Source organism: Wyeomyia smithii, chromosome 3 (genome assembly GCF_029784165.1).
Source record: "Wyeomyia smithii strain HCP4-BCI-WySm-NY-G18 chromosome 3, ASM2978416v1, whole genome shotgun sequence".
Classification (NCBI taxonomy): Eukaryota; Metazoa; Arthropoda; class Insecta; order Diptera; family Culicidae; genus Wyeomyia; species Wyeomyia smithii.
Window position 1 is genome coordinate 242380217 of NC_073696.1, and position 12535 is coordinate 242392751.

The following is a 12535-nucleotide window of genomic DNA, read 5'->3' on the forward strand; positions in this document are numbered from 1 at the left end:
CACTCTTCCAGCTGATATATAAAAATCAGAAAACCGTTTAAAACTTTAGGATCCCATTGGGGGTAAATTTGGAGTTTGTTTATATTTTTCAAATTATTTAATAATTAATTTAACATTACAAATCTATTTCATTGTTCTCGAATATTTGTCCTATTCTGATCCTAATATTAATCGTAAATCGTTATCGACTATTACTCTATTAACTTTATTCAGTTTTATTTAATCGTATTTGAATAGAAAGTTAAACCTCAAAGCTTTCCAACACTAACAATATTTCCCATTTACCGTTTTCTACCGGCTTTGTGCCTTTCTTTTGGAGATATATCAATCACTGGCAAACTGAAAATTTTTGCAATACGCACCACAATTTTTTTATTGCGCTTCGATTATTTGTAATACTTTCCGACTTTTAATGTGGTCTGGTCCGCAGGTATTTATTATTCAAATTTTTGACTGTTAAAACCAACTTTTTAAATATATTTTGATGCCTCTAACATTTTTCAAAGTTCCTCCTTATGAATTCCTAGAAATGAGCAAAGTTTTGTCATCCTGAGATGTTTGATTAATTTTGGAAACGTACTCACATCGAAACTAGCCATGCTTCGTGAACACACGACTTTTTTTCGCCTCCGCGTTTTTCAGAAATATTGATGAAATTTAATAGATTGAGTGAAAAAGTGCACAGTGGATGTGTTCGTCAAAAGTGGTCGAATCGTTTCAACCTTATTCAACTTTCGTGATTATGTAACAAATTTCTTAGTTATTCAAACATTGATTTAACCACCGACAAGATTGCTGGCATTGAAGGATAACACTGGTCGACAAAAGAAAAAAAAGTGGTTCCAAAGCTCAGGTAGAAAAAAAAGGAAGATTGTAAATATTTAACCATTCCTGTGAAATTTGGTGCCCCTAGCCATTTCGAAAACGCGTCAAAAGCTCCCACCCATTGCAACGCCAACGATAGCCGTGCGCCTGCACTTACTGTTGAATCGGTGGAGACGCTTAGTTAATCGTTCGACGGTGTTTTAGTGAACGAGCTAAGGGGGAAATTTAGATCTAGAGCTCGATAGTAGTATTTTAGCGAAAAACTTTCTACTACAAAATTGTGCAATATGATGGAGCGCACATTTTCTTGTTATCTTAAATTAGGGTGACCCAAATTTTCGATGAAATCTAGCATCTAACTTTCTTATCGTTAAAGATAGAGTTAAACGATGTTCTACTATGCTGTAGCTTCATCAGTTTCGCGCAACTTCGTAGTTAATAAAAACAGATTTTATTTGAAAAGTATAACGTTTGCTTGAAGCAGGTCTCATCATCAGTCGAAGGTGATTTTTCTTAATTTTTTTTCGAGATGAATGAACAGGGTGGCCACTCAATATCAATTTTCGATTACCTGGTATTATCCCGGTTTTCCCGATGATATTTAATAAAATTTCCCGGTGTTTTATTTTTAAAACATATGAGAAAAAAAATCAATTTTCACATGCTTATTTATGCCTTGCAAAAATAGTGTTACAAAATTATGAAAAACATTTCTCATTCATCGTTTTTAGCTGATCGTCGACGTTAGCAAGTACCTTCATAGTGATCTGCTGCATAATTTTCGCCCTCTTTATCTCCAAATCGTTGACAATCGCCTTCTCGCGCTTTCTTGCTTTTTTCTGATTCTTTCTCTGTCAAGCTACTCTCGAGCTTGCAGTGCTTCTGTATCAGGATGCCAATGAAATGCATGGGATAAATTTGAAAGTTGGGACATTGAAGTTTTGTCTTTTCGAAAAATGTCCTCAGGCAAATTTTCAAGCGGACTTCGGGAAGAAGAGCCTCAGAGTGACCAATGAAAAAATGCACATAATACTGTCAAGATGCATTTTGCAAAATGTATGAAACAATGAGATCTGTTCTTTCAAAACAATTTTTTTTTTCGAAAAACTTCGATCCTGTGACTTAAAAAATTTTCGAGCTGGGGCCAATGGAATGTATAAGAAATTTTATCGTGGTCCTTAAAATAAATTCAACTGACACTTTGAATAAAGGATTTGAAAAAAATATTATTAGCTACTGTTTGTTTTTGATATAGAAATAAGCTTTAACAAATAGCTCCTAAAGGTGACGTATTTCCCCAACCAAATCCAGTAGTCAAAAGGTCGAGCACAGAATAAAAAAAACTATTTTTTTTCTGCGAAATACTTAATGTAGAGAATGTTGAAAATAACAGTCTTGATTATTTAAATTATAACGAAATTTCAGCAGATATTGACCTAGTATATAAAGGGTGATATTTTTGCTATTTGGTTTTTCGTGTATTCAGATTTGACAGTTCACGTGGGAATTCTGACAGCTGTCAGAGTCTTATGTACTCAGTTTGGTTTGCCATTTCACCATGAACAGACTTTCGCCTGAACAACGCTTACAAATAATCGAATTTTATTACCAAAATTCGTCCTCTGTGAAATCCACTTTTTTACCGAAAAATTGTGTTCAGTGACGAAGCTCATTTCTGGTGAAATGGGTATGTTAATTAGCAAAATTGCCGCATTTGGAACGAAGAGCAACCAGAGGCAATACAAGAATCGCCAATGCACCCAGAAAAATGCACGGTTTGGTGCGGTTTACACGCTGGAGGCATCATTGGTCCGTACTTCTTCAAAGATGATCAAAATCGCAACGTACGGTCAATAGCGCCCGCTATAGCGCGATGATTTCTGATTTTTTTTGCCGGAAATGGAAGAGCTGGGTCTTGTTGACATGTGGTTTCAGCAAGACGGAGCAACGTGCCACACATCGCGCGAAACAATGGACATATTGCGGAATTAGTTCGGTGAGCAATTCATCTCACGAAATGGACCGGTGAATTGGCCGCCTAGATCATACGATTTAACACCACTAGATTATTTTTTGTGGGGCTACGTTAAGTCTCTCGTCTATGCGGATAAGCCAACAACAATTTCAGCCTTGGAAGACAACATTACACGCGTTATTCGCGAGATACCAGCCGAAATGCTCGAAAAAGTGACCCAAAATTGGACTTTTCATATGGACCATTTAAAACGTAGCCGTGGCCAACATTTGGATGAAATTATCAAAAAGTAAATGGCATAAACCAATTTATCGGCTCAAATAAAGATTTCATACAGTTTTGTAATTTTTATGCGTTTTTTTTTTCAAAGAAAAACCAGATTCTTAAAAAAATCACCCTTTACATTCTCTTTAAAGTATGTCACATGCAAATGCAATCAAAATGATCCGCAATATAAATGTGCTGCTTGTGATTAAAATCATATCAAACATCGAGAAGTACAAACCGGGTAGCTCCATTCCGGTCCGGTTCGAAATAAAATCGTGACTCGAAGTTTCCGGTCCTATCTGACTTTTAACCGGATTCTACCCGAGGCGATGTCGAACACTATTCACAAGAAGTTTCAAAAAGCCTCCCGCGACGCTGAGAGCTTTTTGCCTTCTTTGAAAATCTGACAATATATGTTACGGAGCAGTAAATTTATTCCCCTAACCAAGCCTAATCTATTTGACGCAGATCTTGTTGCAAAGCCGCTGTCAACTTTGGCTGAAACCATCAACCAGCTTTCCCCTAACCGGCAGAATCATGCCAGTTAGGTCATCGTGCAAAAAAAAACAGGTTTTCATGTTGATATTTCCACAAAAACTGTCGAACAAATAAAACGGCAGACATGAAGGAAGATGATTTTACCGGCGTGAAGCCTAATTTCCCGGGTTCTCCCGTATTTTTTTCCGGTGATTTGAAATTCCCGGCTTTTCTCGCTTTTTCCGTTTTCCCGGTAGAGTAGCCACCCTGAATAAAGTGACGCAAGAACTATCTAAGAGTATGCTTCGACTTTATATACAATTGTTTTAAATTTACTCCAATACCTCCAGAAATGCGAATGATTTTTCCTTCGTTTAGATGATATAATGGACACAGATTAATTTTGTATGTTAAGAGGTCGTCTCCCCGGGCGTTGGCATAACAACAGTGGCGGAAATAGACCGACGTAAAATAAGCGAGAATAAAAAAATAATATTTCGGATCTTTCATCCAAACTAGCAAGCTGTACACTTGTGAGGTTCGAAACATTCTTTCACACCCATTCGCCCCAATTAAGGCCATTTATAAATTTTATACAGTTATCCTAGTTTTAGTGGCCCCGCAATTTTTGTACATTCTTTTTTTTTTCTCGACTCACAGTTAGGCCATTTACTCTAGTTTAGGTACATTTACCTTGTTTTTGGTAACCAAACAGGTCCTTACACTAACTAGTTTCGATAGGGGAGCTGCGTAGCCGCAAGGTTACAGAGTCCGCTTTGTCAAGCGGATGGTCGTGGGTTCGAATCTTAGTAGAACAAATCCATCCGATGTCAAAAAGGACTTAAGCATGAGTTTATTCTCAGGCTCCCAACAAGTTACCCTTCCTTTACGCTGAAATCTACAAATATCTTTGCGTGACTTCCTCTTAACAAAAAATGAGTCCCTCTTATCAATAAAACTGGCCAGAAGGACGCACGACGCAACTTCTCCAGGGAATTATAATTGGTGATATTTGGCAAGAGGAACGAGTATCGGTATAGTAGAACAGTAAGCGTGTAAAGGAAGAGTAGCACATTACACACAAGCACTGATGAACGATAATAATAAGCATGCCACTTCTCAATAGAGGTATTGCAATTAACAGAAGTGCGGGATACAGCAGACACCCGGGCATATCTCTCAGTAGATCTACGATTCTGGTCGCAGTGAGGAAGTCCATACAGGAAAAAAAACTAGTTTCGATGCATTCATTCTATTCTTGTGGACCCCAATTGAGGTCATTTAACCTAAATCATTTCTAAATTATAAATAGAGGGGAAATCATAATACAATTTATTAGCAATCCTGCTCAGTAATTTGGAATTAATATTCACGCAATGAATTGTAATGAAAAGTATTACAAAGCTTTGAGAGTTCTGCTAGGAGTCGAGCACATTGATTTCCAATGAAATCAAAATCAAAGTCGAAACAATGTCAATAATTTGCTGGAGACATAAACGGTAAGCAAAGCCTTGATGCTACATTCCGATTCGAAACTCGACCTTCTGTTTATTATACACAGACTTCGCAGCCAACTGTTAAGTGTACAGGACAGTTGTGGGGCCAGCGCTACGATCCTACTAGCACTAACAGTCTACGACAACTACGAACCTACGACAACTGGCTTGTTAGGCCAGCATCGTACCTCGAGATCAGCTGGGAGGGTGTATGGGTTAAAATCCGAACACACACAAATGGCTTCAGCTGTTGATCCGTTAGGTAAAATTAATTAAAATTTTGAATGAAGATAGTTTAACATGCATTTTTGATACTATGTGAGTTGTCGTCGAATGAATAGTATGCTAACGAAAAGTTCCGCATGAGTAATTTGACAATAGCAATCTGGCGCATCGGGACATCGAAAAAACACATCTGACTGCCGACTGAAGGCCGAGATTCGGGAAAATAACGGCCAAAATTGTTTCATTGACACCTTATATTGATTATGGATTATAAAGTAACTCTAAATCGGTTCTTTTAAAAGATAGAAAAACTTTTTCACATTGTCGCTTAAAATTAACGGAACAGCAACATTGTAGAACTATCGTTAAGTCTATCTACAAAGATGCGAAAGTTAGATATCTGTTTTCGTAGAAAATTTTTGTCATCCTAATTTGTGATAACACAAAAATAACCGCCCCATCATATGTAACAAAGAAGAAAGTTTTTTTTTCTAGATTATTACTATCGAGCTCCTGATCCAAATTCCCCCATAAACTCATTGTCTAGAACGCTGCAGAATGGTTAATCAAGCGTCTCCATCGATTCAACAGTGTGAGGAGGCACACGGCTATCGTTCGCGTTGAAAATGGCTCACGTAAGTTGACGCGTTTTGGTAATGGCTAGGGGCATCAAAATTCATAGGCATGGTCGAACAGCTATAATATTCCTTTTTTTCCGGTTTGAACTTTTAGGTTCACTCCAACCCGAACACTTAACGTTCGGTTCACCCGAACACTTAACTTTACTCTAAACGTCCGAAAAAAATCACGAAATTTCTTTATTTTTCGATATTCCAGAGTAGGATTCTCTCTCAAAAATGTCGAGTCATTCATTAAAGGCAGATTTTGGACCAATCAGACTGAAAGTAAGGTCAAATACCATCCAAATATTTCCGGAATCAAGATGATGCACAAAGACCATATTTCCGGAATTAAGATGATGCCCATAGACCAAAAATCAACTTAGGACGCTATTTTTAAATCTAAGGTGGTAACTTCCGGTTTCTGACAGTCCGCGTAACATGGCCAAGTACCATCTAATATGAGTACTTCCTGAATCAGAATGATGCACAAACTTCGGAAAACAATTTCCAGTGCTATTTGGAAAGTCCTAACGGCGACCTCTTGGTTTTCAGGAAACAGCCAAGCAAAACCTCGAAAAATGATCTAAGAATTCTCAAAAAATTTATCGACCGTTCTTTATTTTAACACGTATTTGATTTAGCAATCCGAGTATTTTCCGAAGGTGAGAAGTTTTTCGGTCTCTAGAGTAACTTTCTAAAAGAACGTATGCATTTTGGCAAAAAAACTATTCAATTTTATTTATTCAGAAACCTTTAGTTTCATGGAAAAACTTTATGACAGAGAATTGTAAGAAACCAATGAAATAGTTTTTTTCTTAAGAAACTTGAAAACGTAACAAAACTTTTGATAGAAAGTTCAGGATGGAGAGTTAAATTAAAAAAAAATTTATAGAAGGTTATGTTTTTGAAAACATATTCAGTTCCAACGTTTTCTCAAATATTCTGATTGATGATTCAAATAAATTTAGATGATTCAAATAAATTTAGATAGTCATTTGTTGAATTTTGCTTTTTGCCTAAAACTCGACATTATTTTCACATTTTCAAAAACAATCGAATTCCAAAGATGCAATATAATTCTACCAGTTAATTCAAAATTTAGTTTGGCAAATTGAAGTTTATTATAAAAATATGCCTTTTTCGTAAGTTATTTGTAATTCTTCTATATCATTCAATGAATTACTGAAAAGTAGAAGTTCGCTTCAAACTTATCCCTGGCTATCATTTTCGAAATCAATAATGCCAGTAGTGTAACAATTGTAGGTAATTATTACAACAAATCTGCTACAAAATTTCACGGTTCCGTGGTTCAGCTAAAACAATTGATTGCAATTTTATACCCAAACATAAAACAAGCGCATTCGACCCAAAATGGAAGTGAAAGACATTGCAAAACTCGAGTTCACGTTTAAAATGTCAATCTCTTCAGCGTAGCGTCGCTCGCAGTGCTAATTGGCTATTATTCAACACCTGGATTTGTCGCCGGATTGGCACCAGTGAAAATTTTCCACAACGGCTTAAATTAGCTCAGTTATCCCTCGCTAGGGCCACTTCTAGCGTTTTTAATTAGCTCAGCAGGGGGGGGGGGGTACCACAAGGTTGCGACTATGCTGGAAGCCGGTAGAAATCATCCTTGCTACCGCGTACCGAGAGCTCCCGCCGGAAGAGATCCTTTACACAGATTAAATTATGGCGATTTGTTTTATTTTCTGAGCGTACTCACCTGAACGCCTCCCACGCCGATCACAAACAGCAGCTGGCTCATGAAGAGGGACGCCAGCAGGCTCAGCAGTACGGTGCCAGCCAGTGATTTCAGGTCGGAAAATAAGCTGTAAAGTAAACACGGGGATAGGAGTGTAAGTTAGTGAGCGATTTGAGCGAGGAAGTTTAGACTGTCGAAAGCTCTGCGGTTAACTTTAAGTAGAAGATAAACGCGGAGGATTGGTTGTATTAAATTATCTTTTATCAGCGCTGCGAGCGCAGGAGTCGAGTTCAATTTCAGCTCTAACACGCAGCTGATTGAGGAACATGTAAAGTTTGGATTCACTTACGACCCTGCAGGTAATTTTCTGTAGAATCAATTTTTGGTTACTATCATGGTTTAAAGAAACTTTTCCCGCATAGCGGGTTTTTACCTGCGACAATTAGAATAGTCAAAACTCTGTGTGCAGGTGAGCCAATCAAAAGTTGCTCAACTTCTAAATGTGAATAATTGGGAGAAACATTTAATATTAAACAGTGAAAATGGACGAGAATTGGTTGCTCTCGAAATGCTTTCACCTTGCAATAAACCTTTACTGACAGAGCCAATAAAAATCTACGAGCTTTCACGTTCTTTCAATTTCCTGCCAAACGACGAAGCATACAGGGTGACAAAAAAGTCACACAGGAAAATCTCAATATTTCAAAGAATAAGAAGAAAATCTGAATCTGGCTTTCATAGCTTCATTCAGTAACTCATAAAGATACTTCACAGACGATACCATGGAATTACACCACCTTCCTCTGATCAAACCAGCTTCAGACGTCTCGGAAAGTCGTCGCAAGCGGCGCGCACGTGCTCCATCGGCATCTCGTCTCAGATTTTCGTGATAACTCGCTTGAATTGCTCCAAATTTGTTATTTTATAGTCGTTCAGCTTCGACATCATGTATCCCCACACGAAATAATTTAGTGGATTTAGATCCGGAGATGACGGAGGCCATTCATTCTTCGAAATGAAATCGGTCAAGTTTTCCTTACACCACGCCTGAACAACCTTTGCGGTGTGGGATGGGGCGCCATCTTGCTGGAAGCAGTAGTAATCGTCTTCAAACAATAGTTCAGCTTGAGGCAGAACATTTTTATTCAAAACCGTGTCCAGGTAGTACGCTGCGTTGATTTTGACCCCTTTATCGATAAAAATAAGAGGCAGTTTACCTCTCTTGCAAATGGCTCCCCATACCATCACTGACGTCTTATTTTGGAACCGGGAAATGTTCAGCTTGTCCGCAGGAGCTTGCTGGAGGCTCACACTCCAAACTCGATCATTTTGGCGATTGACTGTTTGCTCCAAAACGAACAGCTTCTCGTCCGAAAAAATAATCTCGTCATTTGCGCGCCAACCGAGCAACTCCCGCGACCGTTGATACCTCTTGTCCTTTGTAGCTTTAGTAACCCCATGAACCACCTGTTTTCTGTACGGTGTAAGTTTTGAATCCTTGCGCAGAAGCAGGTGGATTGATTCTCGGATCATTTTAAGGTTCCTGGCCAGCTTCGGTGCAGATTGGGCGGGACTCCGGCGAATCCGGTCTCGTATAATCTTTTTCAGCCTTGGAGTTCTCACAGACCTTAGTCGTCCAGATCGTGTCTTGTCCTTGGTGCCTCCGGTCTCTAGGTACCGATTTATGGTCAGGTACACGAATTTCCGGTTGATTCCGAGCGGTTTTAGGTGTTTGAATATGGGTCCGGGTTTGTACCCTTTCACATATTCAGCGATAACAGCTGCTCTTAACTCTGCCATGGCTCACAACTCAATGTAAACAAACTGCACAGAAACGAAACTCCGCCACTTTGGGCAGCAAAGTTAACCCTTTCATTTGACATATAGATGGCATCAGAGAGATGCAACGTGTAGGCTACAGGTGACCCCAAAAAAGTGTGACCGGACTTTTTTGTCACCGTGTAGATTCTAGTGCTGTAATCGTATCATCTATTTAAAACATCGTTGCTCACGAGAGAATTCCTTTCACGATTTCACCTGCTGCTCACTTCAATAAAATAAACACTTCCATAAAATCCGAGCAACAAACCCGGCAGAATGCAGACTACCATCTGGCACTCAATCAATAAAGTACCGTCATCGACAGATAATCCGGAAAGTTATTCACAATCGGTTCTGAATCGCAACGTGACCCCAAGGCACGTTGCTAGTTTCTTCTCATCGCCACAACGGCACCGGTACAAAGATGGGAACTGGATACGTTTCACAAAGCTCAACCCTACCAATCCGTTTCAAATCTACTTCACATCAACCATCAGAACCCAGCTCATCCTTCGGCTATTGTTTGTTGCAATGCTTTTTTTTCAAAGGTGAAAGCGGTTCAACCGTTTGCATCTTTTGCCTCCAATGATGCTTGATTAATGCGCAAACTTCTAACTAATGTAATAGCTGTTCCAAGAGGAGTGATAGTTTTATTTTGAAGTGCCTTCTCGCTTACGCCTCGTAAAATAAATAAAACCAGTAAGTTTCCGAGTAGCGATTAAGTGCTGGTGCAGAAGTTTACACCTCGTTTTACTGCACCAGCAATCGGTTTGCTCCTTCTGCAACTGCTGCCGTGGGATTGTGGATTGTGAAAATCGTTAACTCTACCATCACAACCAACGTAGCCATCGTTGCTGGCTAAAGTAAGTGCAGTGCATAGTGCTATGAAGTCGATATGAAGCGAGAGTGAAGGAAGAAGATACTTTCTTGCAAGGTACGGTTGCAGTCACTAGGATTTGGATTCGCTATCTAGCTTGGAAGCTTGCGGCTGCTATCGATGAATGATTGATACGGTTGAAGCTTGGTTGATGAATATTGTGCGATTCAGGTTAATCTTAAATACACATCTTGTTTGAATTATTAACATACTGAATGCTTTTCATGTAGGGAGTAAAGCGAAATCGGACAATAATTTAGAATCTTGAAGATGCATTTCAATCACCTATCTGATCAGTTAACCTATCAGTAACATTGAGGAAAATAAATGTCCTGTAACACTGACACATGAGGTTGATGATCAGTGAAATTGACTAACAATTAGTGATATCGGTAATCCCTGGATCAAGACCAAGGTAGGTGTTGAAATCAGTGATATTGGTCATTGTACTGGAAATCAAAAACTATGTACCGAGTTCGTATTTTGAAGATCAATATATAAATATGTACTCATATTCGACACTGTTAAAATAGCGTACGATGTACTTGTTTGAAGGAGTAACTTCGCGGTACTCGAGCTTTTTATTAGTTATAGTTATCAATCAAAATTTAAACTGTGAAGGTTCTGAAAATACTAAAAATATCGTAAACAATAGAACTCGTCTTATTTTTATATTTAATTTCGGATCCCAAATGTCTCTGATCGACCCACCGTTTGGAGACAATTTTCCGTTTCTTCGCTTAGAAATCAAACCCCAAGCACGTATACAATCTCCATTAATCAATCGCACACAAATTCAAATCTGCTTTATTACTTCGCTTTTTTGTTTGCCGGTAGCATCAAGGACTCTCTAACAGCACTCTTATCTTATAATTTGAAAATTGATCTTTCTCAAGTGCGACCTGAAAATAAATGAAAGATTTCGTAGAAAAAAAATGCTACTCATTTCCCTCAGAACGATCCGCCTTTTTTTTTCTCCACTTTTCCGTTTAGCAATAAGGGGCCATTCCTAAGCCACGTGGTCATAATTCGAACAATTTTTATACTCCCTCTATTCCCCCCGTGGTCTTTTGGTCGAATGTCTTGATACGCAAAATTGTTATTATACCAAGTTATTATATTTAAACTCAGTATGAGCACTTCAAAAATCAAAAGAAAACGCAATTCTGATCTGACTGTTCCTGTTCGAAGTACAAAATAGAGTTGATTGATAGATTGAGTAAAAGAGATAAATTTTCTTTTGTGACAAATTCGCTGCGAGTGAAACTTTACTCGAGGGTTGGAGGATTTTTCAATAATTATGTTTTTGGGACGGTTAAAAAAATTACTACTTTTATTGAGAAGTCTAAAATGCATATTCACAAAATAAACCAATTCCTATTTTTATAAAAGATATCGATTTCTCTCCTCATTTTGAACAAGTTGAAGAGATTGTGAATGAGACACGTCCGCAAGCTTAACGTAGAATTACGACAGCCTGACTTATGGCGATTTATTGCAATAGTTTAGGGAATACACTTCATTGGAGTTTATCGAGTTCATGCTCTGAAGCGGTTGCTTTTGAAAATTTAGATTCAAAATGACATCTAGGGCCGATTTACAGCCTTTGGATATCATACCGATTTTACGCTGTTTTCGACCGACACTAATCAACATCTTGAGTTTCAATCTAAGTTTTTTTGGCCTCTCAACATTATTGCAGTTTTAGGCTGTTTCCCGGAAACCAGAAGTCACCCTTCGGATTTCAAAATGGCGTCTGGAGTAAATTTCTCTCACTCTGATTCCGGAAATACGAATATTAGGTAATATTTAGTAAGGTTGTGCTGTTTCGAGGATCCTGAAGTCATCATCTTAAACTTTAACATGACGTTTAGAGTTGATTTCTGCTCTCTGGGCGTCATATACTTACTTACTTTTACGGCGACAGACCGATTATCGATCCAATGCCCAATCCAAAATACGTCGCCATATCACTCGGTCTTGAGCTGCTATCCTCCAATCTCCACTAACACCTATTTTGCAGGCATCCTCGTCAACAGCAAACATCCAACGAGTGCGAGGCCTACCTCGAAGTCGACGACCTCTATCAGGATTTCTGCTAAATATAGTCTTCGCTGGTCGTTCTTCCGGCATTCTAGCTACATGCCCAGCCCACTGCAACCTGCCGTATTTTATCTGCTCAACTATATCCGCCGATTTGTACACCTGTTACACCTCATGGTTCATGCGTCTTCGCCAAACACCATT

The 12535-nt window shown here is 38.6% G+C and overlaps 1 protein-coding gene across 1 annotated transcript in view; it reads right to left on the reverse strand.

The window, feature by feature from the left end:
* LOC129731986 (adhesion G protein-coupled receptor L1-like) overlaps positions 1-12535 on the reverse strand; it is a 178686-nt gene that overhangs the window by 70511 nt on the left and 95640 nt on the right. The window contains exon 3 of the mRNA XM_055692427.1: positions 7612-7717. Coding sequence (XP_055548402.1) covers positions 7612-7717 — 106 coding nt within the window. The remainder of the gene's footprint in view (positions 1-7611; positions 7718-12535) is intronic.